The sequence below is a fragment of the Patagioenas fasciata genome, chromosome 12 (assembly GCF_037038585.1).
Source record: "Patagioenas fasciata isolate bPatFas1 chromosome 12, bPatFas1.hap1, whole genome shotgun sequence".
NCBI lineage: Eukaryota > Metazoa > Chordata > Aves > Columbiformes > Columbidae > Patagioenas > Patagioenas fasciata.
The window spans coordinates 23,201,805-23,226,031 of record NC_092531.1 but is presented as its reverse complement, the minus strand read 5'-3'; the positions used below and the strand labels follow the sequence as shown (position 1 = coordinate 23,226,031).

The window sequence follows — 24,227 nt, the reverse complement described above, 5'->3', positions numbered from 1 at the left end:
CAACCCCCTTGTAACACTGAAGTGAAACATGGGGAGATACTTGCTTAGATCTTATTTCTCCCTCTGCCCCTGTACTTCTATTCAGTACTCCTGGGTATCAATTTCAGACATATGCACAGCATTTTAATTCATTATTTATCCATATTGTCTCAAATTATATCACTCTGACAATCATAAACACATCTCTAAGTGGGAGTTTGCATAGTTGGAAGCAGCATGAGGAAGCTCAGAAACTGCAGAACAATTCCTTGACACAGGGGAGGTGAGGAGAGGCTGGGAAAAGGTGTAAGAGAACCTAATAGGATAGGAATAAAGCAAATTAAATGTGTGGGTTTGGAATCCCCCAGGACATTCTGGTCGAGAGGATCTCAAATCTATATATAGTTCAAGCCAAATGCACAACGTTAGCCTCTGTTTCCTGATATTTAGTTCACAAACTGCTCTAATGCCAGCATTTGCCTTTTGTCCCCTCGTTAAAGTTCAAGGATAGGAAAAACGCAGGACCGATTTTTTGAAAGATCAAGATGAATTCTCCAAGATGCCATCATATGTGGTCAGACTTAGGGCATGTTAAGCAAAAAAGGTGTGTGGGGGGACAATATTTACACAAATTAGCCAACAACTGGTACAGTTCGGGCAAGTTTACCGGGTGTCTCCAGCAGCCGAGAGCTCTCGCTGAACCGGAGCATGAAACATCTGACAATGAACGGGCGGCTCAGCCGGCGAGCACATCCCACCGCTCCCGCCGAGGGACCGGACCCCCGGCCCCACCAGCCTCCCCCGGGCCGCGACACCCCCGGCTCGCCTCGCTGCTTCCCGCGGGGATTTTGCTCCCGGTAACGCGCCGGGGGTGTCTTTCCTGCGCTGCCTGCCCGCTCCGCCGGTGGCTCGGGCGGGAGCGTCCCCGCCGCCGCTCCGGGCGGGTGGTAAATGATTAATTACGTTACAAACCGCCGCTTTTGGGGAGCGCCCACAGCGCAGCCGGGCTCTCCCAGCGCTTCCCGGCGGCCGGGCGCACCTGCGGCGGGGCCGGGGCGGGAGGCGGCGCCCACGCGTGGTTCGGGGCGCGGGGCCGGGGCGGCGGAGGCGGCGCCCACGCGGGGCCGGGGCGGGATGCGGTGCCCACGCGTGGCCGAGGCTCGGCGGACTCACCCCATGTCTCGGCACCTTTCGGCGGCGGCGGCGGCACCCCCGGGCGGCTCCCCGCGCTCGGCGGCCAGCGGCGGCCGCGTCCCCACTTCGCACATGCGGCCGCTCCGGTACCGGCCCCGGCTGGCTGCGGCTGCACGGCGGCGGCGGTGAGGCGTCCTGCTCCTCCTCCCGCCGCCTCCCTCCCCCCTTACATAACCTCCCTCCCGGGCGGCGGCGGCACCGAGCAGCCTCCCGCGGCACCCGCCGCCCTGCGAGCCGGCAGCGCGGGGGCGGCGGGGCGGGGCGCGCCCCCGGGGCCCCTCCGTTCCCCGCCCCGGGCCCGCCCGGGCGGCGGCGAGAGTGGCCCTGCGGGGGCTGGTGCACTGGGTGGCGAGAGAGAAGCGTCGGTGGGAGGCTTCAGCATCTCGTCCCTCCGGTGCCCGCGCCGGAGAGGTGCGACCTGCCGCGGGGAGACGGGGCATTGAGAAAACTTCGGGTGAAGTTGTGGGGGGGTCCCCCCGAGCGTTCCCGCCCGCTGCCGTGAAGCCCCAACGGCAAGGGCGGGCAGCCCAGACCGGCGGTCCCAGACATGCTCCTTCCAGGACCGGATTTCCCGGGAGACCGGCTGTCCCCAGACCGGCTCGTCCCGCAGCGGGAGCGCGCCCCGCCGGCAGCCCCGGCTCCGCGGCGCGGGCACGGCTGCGGTCCGGGAGCGGATCCCGGGGCGCCTTCCGACCCCGAGGCGATGTCACCGCCGGGGGATGTCTGGGGAAACGCAAGCAGGAAAGTCTCTCCCACCACAAAGGCCTCCTCACGTCTTTTCACGCTCTGAATCCGTTTTCCCGGGGAACTGGAGGGAGCGCAACACCGTGCGTGCCTGCCCCGCCGTACCAAGGAGGTTTTGAGCCCCTGGGCAATTTCAGCCGCATTTGGGCAGTGGGCCCTGGCAGATTGAGCCCGATCTGGAACTCGCACCCCGCCACCAGCCTGCTGCTCCCCCAGAAGTGCAAATTGCACAGGAGGACTGACTGTCCTTCTTTTGGCCCTCCTCAGCCCGCTGCGAATCTGTGCCAGGCATGCCCCCAAAGCTATTGTGTTCGTACAGGTTTCACGAAAATGAAGAGAGGGATGATTCTTTTCCATGGAAGGAAAAATTGCCCTAGTGCAAAAAAGCTGTGTTACGGCTGCCCAACCACAAAGGTGACCCTGACATCTGGTAGGAGACACAGGAGACGAATCCATAGGAAAGCCATGGACCTGCTCATTTGGGTATTTGTAGGTCTGTGCTACACAAACACGGTTATTCTTTTCTGGGGAAAAGATGCCCAATTCACACATAAGAGGATTTTATCTTCTCCCACACAAAGTTATAATTAATACCCTGCCATCAAGAGTGATTATTTTAGTCTCTTTTTTTTAAATTTCATGTTGATCTATGCTTTCTTTCAAAGAAAGTTTAGAAGTTGTGGGGAAGGCTTTATGTTTTCTTGCTTTGTGTGTAATAACTGGGCTTGTCTCCAAAATTACCCTGGGACCTCATGGGAACGCTCAAAGAAAACCTTAAACAGTAGCCTAACACCTTCCAGCTATGGACAATGAAACTGTCTCCCACTCTGATAGACAACTAGTCCCTGATGTCTGGAACACCAAAATGGAATTTCAACCCATAGCAGGGTGAATTACACTGATGTTTTCACGAGGCTGTGGGATGACACCACTCCAATGTATTTGCTCTCTTTACCATGGTCAGATGTTATGGTGGATGTTGAAGGAGACTTAATTCCTCACCTCATGACTGATCTCTGAAGTCTTCCCATGTCCCGTTGTGCCAGCTGAAGGCAAGGTTCCATTTCCTCCAGGAGAGGAATGGCAAAAGTGACGATCCTTTCATGTTCATGATGGGCTGCAACCTTGACCGTTGCTTTGATATGACAGTTCCTCTCTTCTTGGGGACGCAGCGAGGGGTGGCGTTCCCTGAGGAGAAAAAATAACAGCCTGGCTATCTTGTGGAAAAAACTCCCACCATAAATCAGATTATTTTATCTCACTGTTTTTACACCATTTAGTTCATTTTGCTAAATTACATACTCTGTTCATCAGAGTTGCGTTGTCTTAGTCCTCTTTGATTAATTAGCTCATTTTGGTGAGTATCTGAAAGCTGTGTTTTAGGAACCATCGCTGTATGGGACTTACAAATGTCTAATGGAATTGGATCAAAATTCACTTACTGTATGTGTCATAATAAGATGAAAATTGGAAATTGGAACTGCAGTTGCCTTAGCATTTTCTTATGTTTTAATCTTTTCCAATCTTGCATTCAAGAGTGTATTTTCATCCCCAATTATATATATATACAGATAAATAAAGCTTAAGCTTATGGAAGCGTAATTGGCTGTGAAATTCACATGATACAAAATGTTGTATATTACTTTTGTTCATAAGGTCTTCCCATTTGATTTATGCTCTTTTCAGAACCATCTTCTAGAAGGGACAGAGTTGTGGTCCCATTTCTCAAAGACCCTGAAACATCTGGTTTGGCAGACAGCAAATTAACCGAGTTTTCTGCTCAGATTTATGTATCTCTAGGTACACTCCCTTCGTCTGAAATTCCCTCTGTTCTCCCAAATGGATGAGAGATTCCTCTTGCTGAAGTGTGGCACACTGTTGTTGTCCTCTTACCTCTGCCAAAAAGAGGATGAAATCCTCTCCTTGATTTAAGTCAATGGCAAAAGTCCCGTGGGTCTGAATGAGGCCCAGATCGCATGCAAACTGTTTGACGTTATCAACGCTGAATGAGGCGATTGCTCTACATACAGTTCCACCTTCAACGCCTCGGCCATCACAAAGAGTCCTAATCGTGTATAGTTCCCACTGATTTACATTATTTACACTTATTTACATTATTAGTATCATTTAGTTTTCAATGTTCTTAAAGTATTTTGAGTAGATGAGAACTATAAATATGCTATCAAAATTAATCAGTTCTTAAGCTTTCATATGTGACATGACACTTTACTTCTGATTTGGCTCCAGTGCAGGATGGAACTTCAGCTCTCACTGAGTATTCACGAGTGTGCTCTTATTACTGTGGCACGGTTCAGGAAGACTCAAAATACTAAAGGCCCAGGATCCCTCGGTATGATTCAAGCTGAGCAATAAAAATACCCACATTCTGTAAACTGATGTAACTTCTTTAGATGAGAAATTTCTCCTATTCCCACGGGCCTCCTAAAGATCACATTTTTTGATTCCTAGACAGAGGGTGAATATCGTTTTCAGAAAACCCATCTAGCAATCAGGCGTACGTAGCCAGCCTGCATTATGAAAAGCAAAGAGCTCGCTGGTCTGTTCCTCTCTCTCAGGGTTCTGTTCTCTCCTTTTGTTTGGCTTTCACTATTGTCATCTTGTGCCACTCTGTTTTATTTAAGATATATATATTTTTTCCAGAAAACCTGCTGTTTAGTCTTTTTCCCCTATTATACTTCAAGGCAGTCTTCTCCCTAGTTCCCATGGCAGATAGTGTTAAATAAAATATTCAATACTGTAATTTTATCCTTTTCAAACTAGACTGATGAATTTGCATTGTTTCACTCCAACACACCCATGCCATGCCCCCCACACTCACCTTTTCTTTTTGCTTTGACAAATAACCAACCATTTTCAAGCTTTAAGTGCTATCCAGAAGTTTAACCAAAGAAGCTTTGGGGAATCCTTGATTTTTACATTTGAAACACAGAATTAGTTTTCAAAATCCCCGGACAAATGGAGAATTAATGTAATTATAACATCGCTGGGTTTAAACTTTAAAGATGAGCAACCGAGAAAATGAAGTATTTTAAGTCAGTGTTGAAAACGCTCTGATTTATATTTTTTGTTGTTAAAACCTACTTAATCCAGTATCTAATAAACAGGTTGGAGAAAGGAGCTGTTATCAACACTCCTGTCCTTTCAAGTAAAATGTCAGAGCTCACAATTAACATCTTGAGACCTTCAACAAGGCCTGCAGCATGCCAGAACAACCCCCAAAGCTGACATTATGTGATTTCTAAGGTAAAATCAGTTCTCTCCACTCTCCTCCAGAAACAATCCAAGAACAAGCACGTAGGACCACTTTCTGTGTCTTTAAAAGTAAAACAGGAGAACCGCATTTTTAAAAGCATTTAGTCAATCATCTTTAAAAGCGGAGGTTGAACATTCTCTTGTTATTACTTGCAGTTTATTCTTACACGTATAATTACTCAGTGCCAGGAAGCTGCTGTCTAAGCGGAGTAATAGAAGGTACACAAGTGTTCTACCTCACTTTCAAAGAGTTGTCCTGTGAAATATGCAAATAGCAGTTCAAAGCAGATTTTTATGTAAATGCAAAGAGCTGTCACTGTCACACTGTGGTATACGCTGCCTTCTCAATGAAGACAAATACACAGCTACCAAAAAATAATATTAAATAAGATTTTAGAGAGAAAAAACACAGGCATGTAAAGAAAGGCAGCAAAGCCAGAATAATGCCCTACCAGCCAGCACAAGTCTCCCTGCCCTGAATGCAGGCATCCAGTACAGCGCTGAAGGCTGCGAAACTGTAAGAGGCTGCTGGATTTCTAGTAATACTGGCATAGTCAGAGAGCATCTGTCAGCATTAATCAACAATTTGGGACAGATCCTCTAGGCATCCTCTGTACTTTGGTCAACTAGAAATCCAGCCTGGGACACATCCAGGAGTGCACACTGAGCTCGAACATTTGCAAAGCTGGTCCTGTACTTTAACAGACCTATTTCTTTGTACTTACAAGGCAAGACGGAGAAAACACACTCCGCATTCTCCTTCTAATGCTGTTCGTTATGTAGACACTTTGATTATGTCCGCTCCACTGTAAAGTAAGGTTGGTCACTCCTCACATGGCAGCTTTTTGCTGCACTTGGTGGTTCTTGCTGCTCTTCTCTGAAATCAAACTCATTTGAACTGGTTTTGCAGTGGACAGACTGGGACTCCACTGCATGTAGCAGTCTCCTTACAAATTGTATTTGAGCCTATGTACTTGTTTCACATACATCCTAATAGTGACTGGTTTTGAGCACATATGCATCTTGATAAACCTACTCGGAGTAATGCACAGGTCTCCCAGCTCCTTGAGACTGTACCACACATGTTCAGTTTTTCCCTTCCAATATGCAGTGCTTTGCACTTCTTAGGTCACTTTAGAAGTTATCAGCTTTTTTCACTCGAAGTTTATTTCGGTCATTTATTTTTAAATCCACAAAAGGAGGAAAAAAAATCCATTTCGTCTTCAAGCACAGAGGATGACTCTGGTTTCCTTCCAGGCTTACATCACAACACTCCATTTATTTGTGATTCATAAAATGGAAGTTACATCAATCAGGCACCAGTTATGCAGATGGAGTAGATGGGTTTTTCTTTTTAAACTAATTCCAATTTTAAACAATTCAAATTTTTGGTCCTGGCAGACCAAATTGTACAAGAGATGATAGGAGAAGGAAAGGACTATATATGCCTTGTCCATTAGAAACAAGACCCTCATATTGCAATTGGGCTGTGATGGTGATGACAGCCAAAGCTACTAGTAGAGAAGCAGATAATAACCAGTAGAGAAGCAGATAATACAGAAGGGAAAAGATATTAACATTTTTGGTGAAAGAAGCTTAGTTTTCAAACAGGCAAGATTGCACGACCATTCATTTCAGGAAACCATTTTGCTCACATGTAAATTTTCTTGTAGCTCAGGAGTTTTTAATTCTCAGGCTCTTTCTACCATCTGTAACTCAATCTCTATTTTTTAAAGAAATCGCAGACATCTGTTTAAATACCCATCTCTTCCATCACATGGAATTTTGGATTCAAAAATCTAAGCTCAAAAATAATACCAAAGTTGGATTACATTTCCAAGCAACCACAGACTGGCATTTTCAATGTTGCCTTTTTAATGAGCCCATTCTGCTATAGGGGCTGTGTCGGTGCCCACGGCGCATGAACAAAGCCGGGTGCGGGTCCTGCTGCCGCAGGGGCTGGGGCACAGGGATGGGGAGGTGGAGAAGACCCCCAAGGCTCATTGCAGCAGGAAGGGGTCTGATCTGCGAGGGGCCCGATGCTGAGCCTGGGACTCTGCTGTGGTCCTGCGCCACGTGCAGAACTAATCCTGCCCCTGAGACCAGAGCCAGTTCGAGCGGCATAAGCAAAACCGAATTTTGCTGCCCCTCACTTGAGTTTCTGCAGCGGTGGGTAACATTTCAGAGTGTAATCGGGGTGTATCAGAGTGTAATCAGAGTGTAATCCAGCGCAGGGCAACAAAGATGCTGAAGGGAGCGGAGCATCTCCTGTGTGAGGAAAGGCTGAGGGAGCTGGGGCTCTGGAGCTGGAGGAGACTGAGGGGTGACCTCATTCACGTTTACAGATATCTAAAGGGTGAGTGTCAGGAGGATGGAGCCAGGCTCTTCTGGGTGACAACCACTGGTAGGACAAGGGGTAATGGGTGCAAACTGGAACACAAGAGGTTCCACTTAAATTTGAGAAGAAACTTCTTCCTGGTGAGGGTGGCAGAGCCTGGCCCAGGCTGCCCAGGGAGGCTGTGGAGTCTCCTTCTCTGCAGACATTCAAACCCGCCTGGACACCTTCCTGTGGAACCTCAGCTGGGTGTTCCTGCTCCATGGGGGGATTGCACTGGATGAGCTTCCAGGTCCCTTCCCATCCCTGACATTCTGGGATTCTGTGACATGTGGGCATGGGGGAAAGGGAGCACAGAGCAGCGGGACCCATAGGAAGGGATGAGAAGGTGATGTGGGATGTTTCTAGGGGCTGTAGTGAGAAATGTGGTTTTTAATATTTGCAGCCTGTTCTTCTTCAAGACATCCTGATAAAACAGGACAGAGGAAGAGAAGCTGGGGCCAGACCTTTCAGAGCATTTTTGTTCTCCAGGACTGCTTGCCTTGGCTGCCTGTGGAAATTCATGCTCAGATTGGTGCCAAATACCTCACTCTCTGTGTTTCTTTAGAACTTACTCATCGTTGGACTTTGCCCCTTAATCAGCTCCTTGCTTGCCTTACTGCAAAAGGAAGACATTTCCACGGGTACAGTGAAGGTCTGACTCATCCACGTGAATGCCCAATGGCTGGATAAAGGATTATCTGTCTCCTTGTGGGCAGAGGTATCTGTGTCCCTCACCTGCATGAATTTCTCAAAAGACTGAGCAGTACAGACAGAGTGCCAGGTGGGCACGAAGCCACATGGGATTTTCACAAGAAGTGATGGTTAAGGTATGGTGCTGAGCACCCCAACTCTCACTAAAGCTTCTAAGGACACATGTGCCACCACAGCACAAGATTTCCATCCACCAATTGTGGAAAACATCTTCAGTTCAGGGAAGCCAGAGCTGGCTCAGAGCTATGAAGTTGGTGTCTCTGGCAGAGAGGGATAACTTCCATTTGTGAAGGAAACTATTCGTCACCACAAAAGCTGTATTTTGTACCATTTTCTGAAAAACGCGTTGAGTTTTTCACCCTGCAGACTGTCCTATGGGAAGCAATTAAGATGCATTTAAGAAGTAGGCTAATATCTTTATGCTTCCAAAATGCATTAGGAGAAAACCAAACCAAACAGACACAAAAAACCCAAACCAATCAAGTCCTACTATACTTAATTCACAGCACTTTCAAATAACATCAAAGACCTTGGCTTATACCAGTCCTTATGTCTAGGTCCTGCTAAGCTACAGTAATTAATAATAAAGGCAGAAGGCCAATCTGGAAAAGTAAAAAATAGTTATTTGACAGAAGAACAAAGAGAATACAGCTCCCACAAACAAAGATGCCAGGAATACCTGGGAAAATGCATTTTAAAAGGATCTATTAGGTGGCAAGATAAAACTAGCACAAGGGGAGCTTCTGTGTTCTTAATTCCACCTAATAGAACTTTGTTCTGTAGCAATACCTACAAGACAAGTACACTTAAATAAACACTATCAATCAGTTAAACAAACGCAATCAGATTTTTTCAGCTCCATATTTTGCTTCTCAGGAAGTATCTACTGTCAACACTCTTAAATCCAACCTTGTGTGACTCTACGTAACAGCAGTTACAGAAGTGCTCATATCTAATGGTAAACACAGATTCCACTTTTCTGGGGAAATCTCATAGTCCTTAGTAGGTCTACAAAATCCATATTGTTTGAAAAATGAGAGCAAAAGTTTTACTCACTTGGAAATATTAGAAAAATTTAAAAATAGGGACATGTGTGCAGCTCAGGCACCTGGAGGAGCGCTCTCGAGATCCAGAGCGCTGCCCTTGCTTTTGAAGAAGTCCCAAAAGGATGGCAGGCAGCGCCATACGTGCATTAATATCATGTGAAGATCTCCAGCCACAGTTCAGCTGGGGCTTTGGAGCCAGGGGAGGGATCAGAATGAACCTCCACGGGAGGTGACACCAAGCACTCAGTTACAGAATTCAGTTAAACTCCATGGGACCTGGTGGAAGATGCAGCAGAACACTTGCAACTTGCAGAAAAGCTTTGGGCTATGTTGTGGTTTAATCTTTAGCCAATGGAGGAATGTTAATATACACACATCAAACCATTCCTACGTACTCGAGAAAATAAAGTGAACGCTCTAAAGTATGGATGACAGATATCCTCTATTTTTCATTTACTGTTCATTTACAGAAGAGCACATGATTTATGTTGTGAATGTACCAACATTTTTCTAAATATAATTTGATAGTTCTCCTGCAGGAATAGGCTAATCCTCATCCATACCTGTCTTTAATAATATTTATTACTGTTCTTCTGCTCCTCAGTGGCTGGATGAATATTCTCTCTATGTCCATCTGGTGAGTATGCTTTTCCCAAAATAGTCCATGATCACTCGTTCCTATATTTGCATGAGAGATGTACTATTATTACATTTGCATGGAAGAAGTTAGGCAATCCTGCAAAAATGTTTCTCAGTGATATCACTTGTCCAACTTGTAAACTGGTTTACAAGTTGAAATGTGACATCAAAAGTGGCATCTGACAGAAGATCTAAGCAGGAAATATTTTGCAGTCTCTTAGAAATCTCGCCAGAGTTGCTGTGGTTTAGATCCTCTGTTTGTTTGCTCAGAAGAATTAATATTTGGTCAAACAGAATAACCTGAAGCTGTTGTTACTCAATATTCAACGTTCTTTGAATGTTTAAAGCTGAATTGTTGCTGGTTTCAAGAACACAGCTTCTGAGATACAATTTCACACCAGGAGCTGCATTGGGAAAAGCGCAGGAGCCAGCCCTGCACACGTAACCAGACGTGTTTGGAATGCACAGGACATGCAAAGCCACAAGGGCCAACCAACCAACACCACAACACCTTTAAAATGCATTTTCCTCTCCAGCTAAAGGAATTCTCACTACACAGCCACCTTCAACAAGGTAATGCTTTGTATTGTCATTTGGTTTTACGTGCAGGTATCTCAAAACAGTGATGTCCACACAGAAGCCAACCTTGGCCCCCACAATGCCAGTGGAAAAAACCCCTTCTTTCGACTTCACTGGGATCATGATTTGGTCGTAATTGATTAATCCTCATTCTTTTGCTGTGAGACAAGTGAGGGATATATAGAGATCACTTCACACACCACTGCAGCATGGTTGTTTCTGGAAAATATCCGCCGTTCCAAAACAGAGAGGAGCCCAGCACGCGGTTTGGAACAGGATGCAATCGCCAGCGTTATCTCCATCTGGAACAACAGAGGAAATGCTGATAGCCAGGGTGGCATCCCTGAAAATAGATTTTGGCCAGCACACAGGGATTAAGAGCCTTACATTTCAAAAGGTGCACCGGGGACCTTTAATAACCATAAATAGTCGGGACATTGTGCCTCACTGGAAACATGGCAGCACTCGCGGTGCGGTGTTTCCTCGTAGCACGCTGACACATTGCTTCATTGCTGGATCATCTGCAGCTTTCGACAGGACCGACGTGACTTCCGAGTAAAACGGAGAGCGACAGCAGAGTCCTGACCCCACTGAAGGCAAAATCACAACAGTACTTGGAACCAGCGGAACAAGGATTTCTCTCCCTGGAAATAGCCTGTGAGATCTGGCAGTAACATTTCCCATCAGATAGCAAGTGTGAGGTCTTTGATAACTTATGTAACTGCCATCCTTAAATAAAATGTATAGCTAGTTCATAATTCTTTCCCTGATTTAATTAGAATCTTGCTTAGTTTTTCAGGTTGGCGAAGTCTTATCTTGCAATATGCTGCAGATGCCACTGCTTGGAGATTTGCTTTTTAATTAAAGTTTATACTCAGAAAGTTTGTGATACCCCCACACCAGCATTTAAGACCAAGAAAATAACTCTGTATTATTCTTACTATTAGCAGCCACAGCATAATATAAAACAACAACATTCAACATATCACCAAAAATTACCGCATGGTTTTCATTTATGTGTGAGATTTTTTGAGCTTGTTTTTAATGAGCCTCCATCAGAGCTTTGCATTTTCCAAGATAACAAGTCTGTATTTTTTTAGGTTTAGACTGTGGAGTAGTCAGCATGGGCTTCTGAACTGGTTCCCAACCAACACCAGAAAGCAGCGTTCAGCTGAGCACTAGCACACCAAGCAGCTGGTTGCCTCCCCAGCACGGCTTCTGCAGGCGGTGCAGGGATGGGAAGGAAGCAGCCGCAACTCAAGAAAGTGGCGAAGAGAGAGCTGAAATTGGGAGGGTGAGCAGGGCCACAGAACAGCCGCACTGCGGAAAGGTTCCACCAAAGGAAAGTGCCGCGGGAGGCTGGGACAAAGATGCAGAAGTCACAGCAGCACTGGGGAGCAAGGATACTGTGCCTCGACACCAGAGGAAGAGGACTTGGGGAGGGCGGGAGGGGACACAGAGGGGTAGCAGTCACAGTATAATCTCCTGAAAGATTAGGAACCCTTGTTTGCTGTAAAGAATGATCTCCAGTCCTAATTTAGTAACAGGAAGGAGAGTTATTACTGCTAGGAGTAGTGGTGACCTCGACCCCCAGACAAGGACCAGCCCCAGCACAGAAGAAACATAAAATGAAAAGATAGTCTCTGCCTAAAGAGTTTCCAGATTTTGTGTAGGACAAGGAGCAATGCAGGGATGCAGAGGGAGTGCACAGCGGTAGACAGGCAACAGCAGAACAAGGAGCAGACTGCTCAGTCCAGCTTTGCAAAAGCCTGCAGGCTTCTCTGCAGCTCAGCTAATTCACTTATACTTCATTTCACTTTAGCACAGTGTGGTCTCAATATAGATTGTTATCTCAGGAAAGTTCTAGTTTACAATTTTCTAAAAAATTACTTAAGATTAAGAAGACGCTCCAAAGTTGAAGTAGAACAAAGTTGGCCTATACTTCAGCCCTTGCTTTCTTTAATGGCCCTCAACCTTAAAAGGAACTGCAAAGAACTTTCAAGAACTCTCCTTAGATGCAAAGAGAAGAAGAGAGGAGAGGAGAGGAGAGGAGAGGAGAGGAGAGGAGAGGAGAGGAGAGGAGAGGAGAGGAGAGGAGAGGAGAGGAGAGGAGAGGAGAGGAGAGGAGAGGAGAGGAGAGGAGAGGGCGGGGAAGGGAAGGGAAGGGAAGGGAAGGGAAGGGAAGGGAAGGGAAGGGAAGGGAAGGGAAGGGAAGGGAAGGGAAGGGAAGGGAAGGGAAGGGAAGGGAAGGGAAGGGAAGGGAAGGGAAGGGAAGGGGACAAATTCCTGTGCTAACTAACAGCTTCTTGGTAAAGCCATCTGGGGAGAGCCGTGTTTAGTATCAAATGGAGGGAGCATTATTTAGACCAGTTCCACGACCTGAGCCTTGAGAGGGACCAAAACACCGAGGCACTGTTGTCTGTCACTGCCTTTAGCAGAAGCTGAACATGAAGCACACCTGCGGTGGCTGTGACACAGAGAAGCAGGACGAGCGGGAGCAGGGCCTCATCACATCTATCTGCAGGGCTGGTGGTGAGGCCACATTTCAAACCTGGGCCCCAGAGGGGACACACGAGTCCCACACAAGGAGCCTCAGGGCAATGCTCCAGTGCCTGGGGAATGTCCCCAGCCGGAGAAGGGAGACTCCGGGAATAAAATGTAAGACCTAGGTATCCTCTTTAGACGCTGAATATGAGTTTGTATCCGAGGTAACTGATTGGCGTGCAACGTGCAAACTGCATAAACCATCCAACCCAGGAGAAACGCTAGACGTTTGCTAAAAAGGCATAACCGCTTCCTTCTGCTGGCTCCTAGGTTTTGCACGGATCTGAGTTTCTGATTTAAACATAATAGAAATTGTTACCAGATGTGCACGTCAGGGCCCTGAATGCACTGACAGGCCTTAATTACCATGACCAACCTCTCTGCTCCCTCTCCCCATTCCCCTTCTGCCCTGGGCATGGGGGCTCATGTAAGCTCAGCCCTGGGCCCTCAGTCCCTGCCCAGTGCTGCTGCAGCTGTGCTGGGCTTCAGATCCAGCTGTGCTGTGGCTGTGCTGTGCCTGGCCACGGACCTCTTGAAGTGGGCAGTGACCCACAGACTAAATTTCCATCTTGCCTTGGACTTGTCTCATCCTCATGAGCTTGCCCAGCCCTCTGAGCTCTCGGCTGCTGCCCCCAGCCAGCCCTGCCTGGGGGCTGCAGGATGGATCCCCACCCTGCCGGCCATACCCTTGGCTCCTGTCCCTCCCTGCTCCCTGACAGCAAAGAGGAAATTCTCTGAATTCCCCTCCTAAACTCAGCTAGATGCTACTAATTTATATCTAACCGACGAGTTGTCAGTACTGCAGTGCAGCAGATTTGAACGTTTCAGACTGGATATGAACAAGAGAAATGAGCCCAAACTAAAATTAAATATCCTACTATAAAAGAAAATTGAGTATGAATAAAATCTAGTCCTAGAAACTTCTGCAAGTATCTCCATTATATTTTCATCTATCTTTACAATAGGCAATCCATGGTAGCACTGATTCGTACATCCCCACTTGCAGGATTACTTGACATCTAAAGAGCATCTGAGTTGGAGTTTAGACAGCCTGACGATGATGATGAGTCTGATAGCTTAGCGTTTGGCTACTCCATTTTCTGACTTTCAAGCAGTTCCACGCAAGTACGCTCTAAGTGTCTGAATGTTCCTCCCACTTTTTTTTTCCCCTCCATTTGTACAGCACCTACGTCTGAGAAAGAGCATAACCTGTGCACCAGATGTGCTGTGTTAAAACTTCTGCCTGCCCTTCAGCCACAGCATGTGTGCCTCACGGGGTCTAAGTCACCGCCACCCCAAATGAGGACCATATGGAGCACCATGAATGGCAGAAACAAGGCTTTGCTTTGAACTACATTCCTCCTATCAAAGGGCCCTCTGTCTTGCCTCCTTCTTCTCCCCTCCTCTGGGTAATCATGAGGAAAGAACTGAACATTTGGAAAAGCCTCCTGGGGACAAATTCATTTCTAGTGTAACTCTACAGAAGTTAATGGTGTTGCACCATGGATTAAAATGGCACCATAATATTAAAAAAAGCAGAGACAGCGTAGTGCTCTGTAATTACTGTCTAAGAGAGCAAAAATAATAAAAATGATTCATTCTTATAGACCCCAAAGGGCACAGCTGGCTTAGTCAGTTTAAAAGGTGACAATAAAAGAAGGCAGCTAGAATGTAGTGATTTTTAATTTGTATATATGTACATAGATATGCATAAATGACAGTCAGATAACACTACCTTGGCATTAATTTTAAGAATAATACACTAGAAATACAATTTGATGTGAGTATGAGTTTTAAAAGACTGATAACAGAAACAGCTCTCAGGAAAATTAAAGGCCTTCTTTCATACTGGTATAAATTAGGAATAAATTCCTTCTAACTAAGTGTTAGCCTGTTGTAAGCTTAATGCAAAGGAATTGGGCCCCACAGCACCACATGGTTATTCTGTAACACAATCAAGCACCAGGAACTGCATTTTCCCCTTCTTAAAAAAGGACAATGTTATTTTTTTAGGCAGTTAACATTTAAAGGTCATTGTTATGGGAAGGAAACATTTCTTGTATTAAGTTTAGTGAAGTTGGTAGAAACGGCGCAGTCTGTTCCTTTATGGACTTCGCTTTACAACACCATATGGAGGCGTGTGAAAGACACTCTGAAGCTCGGTGATATTGTACAACACAACAGCAAAGGCAAGGCAGAGATCTGACAGAATAACTGCTCGGGCTTCAGAGGCATTTGTCAGTAACAGCTGTTATATCTCCGTCTTTCTTGTTATTCAAGTGGGATTCATCTAGGCAATAATGCTTTCCAGCCAAAGGAATAATACCCCGTGATGAGAACTGATCTCCCGAGCACAGGAGGTCTTCGAAAAAGAGCACAACTCCAGATATTTCTGTAGATTGGCTAAAGACTATCTCTGCTGACCTATCTCTCATTGCAATGAATGGCCTAGCGAACACTTTGGGGTCACTGGTTACCTGGTGTCCCCCGGTGGTCCCACAGCCCCTTGTGCCCACAGAAGCAGAGCTTCCCTTCAGTCTGCAATCAATAACAGGGCTGCGCGCTCGCCCTTTGTACCCGCTGGCAGCCAGAACACAACGTCTTGCTCTAACAGTGCCAGACATCACCATTTCCTAGAATAAATTATCTGGGGCAATCGGGTTTCGTTGTACAAACAAACCAGGGTTTTGGTTACACTGTAACTGAGACACTGAAAAAAGGACGGGGTTGGGGGGAGTTAGAAGAAAACTGGCTGTCAGGAAAACGCTGAGCAGATTCAGAGCTTTGAAGAGAAACAGTTTTTCACTAAAATATTATCTGATATGTTATTTGGTTATTAAAAAACCCCAGCAGGATCCATAACAATTGATGGAGGTTTCTCCGCTTATTTGTTTATAAGTGAGTATTCCCTGGATCAGACAGGCCCCAATTACAAGGGATGTTAGTTCCTTACTTGATTTCTCAAGGTAGATATTAATATTGAAGTAAAAGGATTCCTTCTGTTTAAAGGTATAGAAATGCACAAAAAAACGTAGGTCTCCTTTTCTTCTGCTACTCAGACACATGCTGGCTTTTCATTAGAAATGCCACAGCTGTCAACCCCTACTGAGATAAAGCAAAGAACCTAGTCATAACAAAATGGTAAACTGCAAAAAATATAAGATTTTAAACAAATAAAACTTGAATAATGTTTTCCTTTCGCTTCTTGGTACAGGCTGGTTATTCTGTAGGGCAGACTTAATTCTTTTCCCAAGAAGTATCTATAATCACGAGGGCTAGAAATATGTTTTCAAATGAAAGCTGAATATAATGACAGCACGAGTCCAGAAGCTGGGGATTTGTGTAAACAGCAAAGTTTTGTGACAGAATAGTAAGAGTCACCAAGACCAAATAATTACAAAAAGAACTGTCATTTTCCATTTTTTCAAGGCAAACAACACTTTGCTAGTTTTAGTTTATGTGCCTTTGTTCAGCCAGGAAGATCCATCCTATAAAAGCTCCATTAATTTCCGATACATTAAAAGGAACAACTCTTAGTTTAAAATGTAGAAGATAAGACTTCATCTAACAGTATGTTATTCAACATAATGAAATCCACAGAAAAAAAGAAAAGGCAAATCCTTTGAGGCTTTATCACACTACAGTAGACTCACAGACTGCAGATATGCTGATTACAAGATCGTGTTTGTACAAAAACAACACATTAATTACCCAGAGAGCCTTGAAGTGAGCAGGAAGATTGCACGAGTGGATTATCAAATCCTCAGTCTTGACAACACTTGGAGCTGGACCTTTTAAGTATTTGGGTACCTACTATGTAGGCATGTGCTTCAGGAGGCATTTAGTGGGTGTTGAAAGGCCTGCTTGGTGACAACATTCATTTTGAGTGTTTATTCCTCTAAAAATCACCTGTCACTTTTTTTTACATGCAGTTTGAACTTCAGTATAACATCTATGAGACGCTTTAGGAAATTGCCACCAGGATCACGATCTCCTTCTTGATGCTATAACACAACAGGCACAAAAACATGTCCTGAAAAAAGATTCAAAGCACAAACATCATATATAAATATATATCATACATATAATTATGTGCCACTCTGATTTAGCCATTGCCTGCAAGTGTTTTTCTGTGCAGGATATGCTGATAAAAGCATCTTAGCAAAACTGTAATTTGTGAAGTGCACTGCTCACAGCACTTACAAGGGGCCCACGCCTTCAACAGAACTTATAGATATGGTTAGATTACATACAGGCTTAAATGTATGGATGACTTGAGTCTATAATTAAAAGTTTAATTTAAATTCAGTTTTGTCTTTTAATGAAAAATGTCACCCATGCAACAGCAGACTAGAACCTCAAAAAAAAAAGAAGAAAGAATTATCTCCTTTTTATTAGGATCATCCCATGAAATTTTATGCACAAAAACCTCTGTAGACACACCTGAAACTGCACTATCCAGCAGTCAAAATTAAACACGTCTGGGGAAGAAATAAAATCCTACTTATTTCTGCCCACTTTAAAAGGGCAGGAATTATATGGGGAAAACTTAAGCTAAAATATATTATTTTTCAGCCTCTACGACAATGCGTTTGGCTTAGAACTAGCTACCCAGGCTAAGATATTTGCATTGGGGTGTTTGGATTGAGGTTATCGTTTCTATTCTGCAAGTGACAATACACTCCTGCTATAGGTCACACAGGAGAGCAGACTGTAATTATTTCTGTTTATATCAAACAAGGGCTGGCCTAATATTTTCGGAGAATTGAATGCTGCTATCGCTGTTGCTGGGGTATTTTGTTTCAATGACATTCTCAATTATCAGTCTCTATGCTTTGCCAGTGCCTGTGAACAACAGTCTCTAGTAAAGCTTATTAAAAAATATTGTTTTCTGAAAGGGTACTACAAAAAATCCATTTCTTGCACGCAGCACGAGAAACCATTTAAAAATCGTTGGCTGAGCAGCTGTGGAAAACAGTCAGCAACGCAAAGACGTCAGCGTTGCGGAAAGAAGGCAAATAGGGGAACAGGGACACCAACACCGCTTCATTTAGAGCGGAGAGGCAACACCACATCCCCGCACCATAAATCCTTTGGGCACAGAGCTGTTAATAACCGCTGTGGCACTTCAGAAACTGGTGACACAGCGCAGGAGAGCTGGTGCAGCTTCCACCTCCAGGTATTTACAGGCACCAAAGCACCTTTAGGAAAAGTCTGGACATTCACATTGAACTTCATGAAAGGCGACAGGACCAACCACCATCTACACCAGGTGGGAACATAAATATGTTGCCAAAACAGATGCCATCCAGAGTTATTTTGGTTCACGTAGGACTATCTAGCTGCCAAAAAGGCTTCATGTCATCACACTTTTCTCACACAGAACTCAACGCATCTTTGAGCTTTTGTAGGCCTGAAACGCACTCACACCGCACCACAGCCAGGGCTGCAGACACTGCGTTTTACCCTTGTCAGTTGCACCTTCCCGTTAAAATCCAAATATTTCAGGCATCGCCTCCTTAAAACCCGCGCAGGAGCCAAGGAAAGCGCCTCACAAACCTCTGTTTATGTGAATGGGCTTTGCATCAAATCCTAACCGAGGGGAGTCAATTCTCCCACCCCTAAAGCCCCGCGACCGCCATTGCCCCGAGGGACCCGGCCCGGCGGAAGTGGCGGGGCGCGGGCCGGAAGAGGCGGGGCTTTGTGCGGCGGCGCGGCGGCGGCTGGCGGACCCGGTGAGGGGGCGGCGATGGCGGCGGGGAGGCCTGGGAGGGGTGGGGGGAGCCGAGAGCCGCTGCTTCCCTCAGCGGGCTCCGAGCGGGGCCCCAGCCGCTGTGAGGAGACGGGGCCCCGGCCCGAGCCCTGCTGGGGGAGGGAGCCCCGGCCGCTGCTCAGGTGTTTGGCCGTGGGCGGAGGAGGGTGACGGGTCTCTCTGTGACCAGCTCCCGCAGGATGGACGCTGATGTTACAATTATTAATCGCGAGGAGAGCAGCTCCTTTGCTCTCTGGAGAAGGCTGCGGGTCCTGAAGGCCTCCTGGCCCCTCTGAGGAGCCAAGTTCCTCGGACACAGCTCGGTAAAAACTAGCGAGGTGAGCTCCTTGTAAAAAAGGATGAAGTCACTGGACATCCTGCAGAAATAGCTCCTAATCCTGCTTCAGAAAGGTGTACACTGCATCATGAGGTGGAAGGCTGCAGATGTGCCACCAGACGCTGAACTCTGAAGGTGACAAAAGGGGAGTTCAGCCTAAGAAAGGGTAATGTGCCGTATTCCCCATAAACATGCCACTGACCCCAGTCTCAAGCTGTTCATGGGTACAGCGGGGAGAAGAGTTGGGCTTGGTTATTGAGGGTATATATTTTAGCTGCCAGGGTTCAGAAGAAACCCATCTCCTTGCTTTCCTCCAGTTTACAAGGTGAATATTAGTCCTGCCTGCAAATCTTCGGGAGACAGCAGACAGGCTTAATCTGGAAGACTAGAGGCAAAGACTATTAATGCTCTTTAAGTACCCAGAGCTTGTTAAAACATTAGGCATAGAGCCCTTCTCAGCACCTGCTATTAGGGCCAGACTTTTACTGATGGGGAGTACTAGATGGCACCAATGTCTGAAGGGCAAATGCATATAGAGCTAGGTAAACAAGGAAACTAAGACCTTAAACGCAGATCCCATCAGAGAGGCACATTATGAGGAAATTTAACATCCTCTTAGGTGCTGTCCTTTCCCTGAATCAAGTTATTAACACATAAATTACTGTGAATAAATCTGATTATTTCGCTTTGCTGTATGTGTCTGTAGGCTTTGCATGATATTATATCTTAGCAAACTTTTCAAGCTGGTGGTAGTAACGTTTTTCCCATTAAAAATGGATGAGGAGTAGATTGGGAGTGCATTCTGAAGAAATATTTTTTTCTGTTACTAACTCTCAGAATGTCCCATATCTTTCTACCGCAGCTCATCCAATCTGGGTCTATCAAAATAAAGTCAAAACTGCTGCTATGTAGTGGCTGACTGTATTGGGTATTAACTTTAGCTGAATTTCTTCTGTGTGGATGGAGACCCTTAAAACCACTCCCAGTGTTTAGACCGATTGGTGTCTGCATGTCCAGTGTAGATGTCCAAAGACTGCCCATGGAACTGGAATCGCTTTCCATAAGAGATACGCTATTCAGCAAAGTTATTTATAGCCTTAGATCATCAAGACTTAAGAGTCAGTCATCTATGCTGTCTGCCCAAAACTTAATTGCTGTGTTAATCTGAGTGTAACTTTTCATTGTCCTTCATTTGCCCTAAGTGGATTTTGGTAGCTATTACCGTAAGAGTCTTCATACATTGCTAAAGCCACTTTTATTATGTTCATGTTCAAGTTTTCAGAATGACTTCCTTGGCTGACATGCCCCTGAATTATGAAAAGATGTTTGCTCATCGATTCACATCAGATGATGAAGAATACCAAGAATATCTGAAACGCCCTGCAGATCCCCCTCCTATAGTTGAAGAATGGAGAAACAGATCTGGTGGCAACCAGAGAAACAGAGATCGGTACTGATTTTTTTCTTTAATCTTGGTAGTTTCACAGATATATAGTTAAATGATCACTTGTTTCAGAAGAAAGCTAGGAATTTGTTCTGTTAATAGAAGTATCTTCTTGTTACTTCATAGGTAACTATGTTCAAGATAAATAGTCATCTCTGAAAATCAATGAGGTTTTACATTTTGTCTGAATTGATAGTCAAAGTTTTTGCATTGTGTGTAACAGTATTAAGTGATTTGCTTTCTAGTAAGGAATGAGCTGGAACCGCTGAGCCCACTGCCCTGGGCTTTGTTATTGCTCAGCCAGGAACATTTTTCATGCATTGTGAATCTCTGACCTTTCTTTTCATTGCAGGTTTCAAGATGGTAGATATTTCAGAGGGGACAGGTACAACTGGCAAGGTGACTACAGATCTAATCAGAGGCCAGAAAGAAGTTGGGGCAATAACTACCAGCAGCACAGGCAAGGACAATCATACTCCTCCCACTACGGACAATATGGCTACAACTCCTACAACCCAGGGCCTCGTTACCATCCCTACTGATGACACTTGTAGTATGAAAGTCCAGTAATGCTGTGTAACATATTCAGTTAGACTTCCGTTTTCTCCTTTTCTCACAGTTTTATAGATAACTAAGGAATCGGTATTACAGTCCATTGCTGATTATCTGTAGTTGTGAATTGAAAAAGAGAATACCTTTTATGAATAAAAGTGTATTATACAGTTTGTTTAGAGTCTCTAGATCTTAGATTAAATTTCTATCTCATATTCTTTTGTCTGAGTACATACTAGTACACTTTTCTTCTATCACTGATAGTTCTCTGTTACATTTTAGAAAGCACAACAGGTCACGGGAAAAATAGCTGTGGTTTGTGTACAGCCTGTAGCAGTGACACATTTCCTTAAGATAGTTCTTTTTGAAAATGACATAGTCTATCTTTGCAGTGAATTTCTTAGTTTGGCTTTTGATAGTGAGAAAAAGCTCACTTTGGTTTGAATTTCAGATGCCTTAAGACTGAGAAGAGAGATGCTGTTACAACAATATTTTATGGGCTCAGCCTAGTGTCTTGTTGACTTAATGGCTTCAATTTACTTGCAGTATTCCTCTCAAAACACAGTCTTGAAGTTGGAATAAAAATTAAGTAGTGTATCTTATCATAGTAGTTTAGTAACATACAAGTTTTACCTGAGAAGTGATTATTTTGTAGCAACTCAAAATAAATTTAGTGTATGCATAACAAATTTTGGAATTCCCATTTCAGTAAAGCTGTAAAGTTTTGATGGTAATTGTAATCAGTTTGTATGAAATACTTTGTGCATGTTCTAGAAGAAAGGAACCCTAATCATTACTGTTCTGTACTTTTTTGCATGAGAAAATAGCACAAGCAGTGCAGAGTGTTACTCAGTTCTTAGAATTTAAGTTCTGTGTTTAAGTATTCACCCAATAAAAGTATAGTTCACAGGTAAGGATGTTTCTGAATATTTCTGAAACCTACTTTTGGAACATTCAGAACTGCAACACTGTCATCTAGGCTGAGACCTGCACCAGAAGCAGGACCAACAGATTAAGTGTTAATACTGGACAGCTGTTGGCTTAAGGTAGAAGAATGGCCTGCTTATCTACAATCAGGAGGATGAGACACTTTGTCATTAATTAGAAGTCTGGAGTGTTAATCCATTATCTTCCGTTCTACTATAATAGGGACAAAGTCCTCTGTTTCACCATTTACGTGATAACCTGATTTGTATGAGGAGAGCAGTGCATTTCTTTGTACTTGACATTTCCTCCAGCTGTTGTACAGAAACACAGAGCCATCCATGCTGACTGTTGTAAGAGTCACGATGTTATGTGATAAGGGGTGCAAATTAGTGCATCTTGATTTAAAAAACAATACAGAAGGCAAAAACAGAGTCTTCCAGCTGGTGAGATGCTTTTAAGAGCTGAAGAGTACGTTTACTGTTGATGTTGGAAACACACACTGTATGTAGCTTTTACATAGTCTGTGATACAAAAGCCATGATACAAAAAGCTTCGCCTACCTGCTAAATATTTCTGCTTTCTACTTTTCATATAATACTGCTAACTCATACACTTTTTAAACAACCTATTTCCTGAAGTATTTGCCTTGAATTCAGTTGTTTAACCTTAGGAATCTTTTAGCGAGATAATTGTTTTGCCTTAAGGAGCCCTGCCGGATGAAATGCAGTAGAACCCTTCTGAAGCCTCATTGCTGTGGCAGAGCTGTTACACTGGGGGATATGAGATCATGCAAAGTTGTATATTAGGAAACATTTCTTCACGGAAAGGGTTGTAAAGCCCTGGAAGAGGCTGCCCAGGGCAGTGGTGGAGTCACCACCCCTGGAGGTGTTTAAAAGGCATACAGAGGAGGTTCTTAGGGACATGGTTTAGTGCTAGAGTTAGGTTATGGGTGGACTCTTCCAACCAAAATGATTCTCTGATTCTGCCCTCACTGTGCACTATGGAGAGGCAGCAGAATTCCCTTTCAATGCAGAATCACGTGCGAATTGCCTCCTAGCCCTGACTCCCACCTCCAAGGAGGGAGCACATCTCTGCAAACCCCCCACACCGCCAGCGCTGCCACGGAAGTCAGAGCGTGCCAGGATGTTCTTCCTCACCATCTGGAGCTGCATCTCAGGCTGAGATAAAACCTGGCAAAAGGAAAGGATCCTGCCTCATCTGTTGCCTTTCCTCAAGCCCAATAACCATGATATTTTTAGTGTCTCAGCTAGTGAATAAAGAATCCACAATGCCATGACCAAGCTGTAGAAGCAGATAGATTAGGATGGTCTATGTGGAAGTTGCAGTAACACATTTCATGACTTCAGCTCTCTCATTCAGAGTTTCTCAACTAAGACCAGGAGAGACATAGGCCAGTGCAGCTTCCCAGTCTACGTTCTTGACTCCATCTGCACCACCACTACAGCTCCCAATTCAACTTTAAGGACCCGTATAGTTTACAAAACTTTTCCTTGAAACAATTATGTCAAGAATCTTTTTTTTTGGGGGGGATGGCATGGGAATAAGTTTCTAAATAAATGCATGCCTTGCACTGGACAGAAAAGTTAACATAATTCAGTATATATCACCTCCAGCAGTTTCCCCTTAGATGAATTAGTATTTATGATAAAGTTCAGTTGATTGTTCCCATCAAGCTAAATAAAACCAGTAAGTATTGCCTGCAATTATGGTTTGTGCATTATAACATCCTACTGATGACAAAACTGAAGCTGGTTAACTTTAACATTTGCGACTTCAAACACTACTGCAATTGTTTGCTTTAACAAAGCTGGAGATTGCAGGGTAAACATTAAAATTCAGTGGCTGGAATCTGACTTCAAGAGATCTCTTCCACCTGACATTTGCTCAGACATCATTATTATCATGAATAAAGCAAAAGAAAGACAAATGTTACGTATTGAAAAATGACTGCTACACTACCAAGAGTTTGGATGCCCCAGAAGTTCTGAATACGCATCTTGCAGAGGTTCCAAATCCATTCCTGAACACAGAGAGCAATTTTGTATGGACTGTTAATTGATACTGAAGAATTATCATGCTAAATTACAGGTGCGGTGGCAAACAATTGA

At 44.7% G+C, this 24,227-nt stretch overlaps 2 protein-coding genes across 4 annotated transcripts in view; one reads left to right on the top strand and one right to left on the bottom strand.

Annotated features, from left to right (window-relative positions):
• The window catches only part of HOMER2 (homer scaffold protein 2), a 60,393-nt gene extending 57,292 nt beyond the window's left edge, over nucleotides 1–3,101 (bottom strand). Inside the window, exon 1 of one of the 2 annotated variants that reach the window (XM_071814066.1) lies at nucleotides 2,920–3,101. In XM_071814066.1, the coding sequence (XP_071670167.1) occupies nucleotides 2,920–2,981 (62 nt within the window). In that variant the 5' untranslated portion in view covers nucleotides 2,982–3,101. Of the gene's footprint in view, nucleotides 1–1,152; nucleotides 1,415–2,919 lie in introns of those variants that run through there. The other variant, XM_065847266.2, reaches the window with a different exon arrangement.
• Nucleotides 3,102–18,719: 15,618 nt separating this feature from the next.
• RAMAC (RNA guanine-7 methyltransferase activating subunit) lies at nucleotides 18,720–22,085 on the top strand. Of its 2 annotated transcripts, XM_065847909.2 has the most exons (4): nucleotides 18,776–18,821; nucleotides 19,029–19,176; nucleotides 20,451–20,625; nucleotides 20,972–22,085. In XM_065847909.2, exons 3-4 carry the CDS (start codon nucleotides 20,459–20,461, stop codon nucleotides 21,159–21,161), a joined length of 357 nt encoding a protein of 118 aa, XP_065703981.1. In that variant the 5' UTR covers nucleotides 18,776–18,821; nucleotides 19,029–19,176; nucleotides 20,451–20,458; the 3' UTR covers nucleotides 21,162–22,085. The 2 variants fall into 2 exon arrangements, with proteins under 2 accessions (XP_065703980.1, XP_065703981.1); XM_065847908.2 differs by lacking the exon at nucleotides 19,029–19,176 and having other exon boundaries at nucleotides 18,720–18,821.
• The last annotated feature ends 2,142 nt before the right edge of the window (nucleotides 22,086–24,227 follow it).

Coding starts and splice junctions, on each gene's coding strand:
- RAMAC (XM_065847908.2), top strand. CDS start 20,459: ATGACTTCCTTGGCTGACATGCCCCTGAATTATGAAAAGATGTTTGCT. Junction 20,626..20,971: donor AACCAGAGAAACAGAGATCG/GTACTGATTTTT, acceptor TTTTCATTGCAG/GTTTCAAGATGGTAGATATT.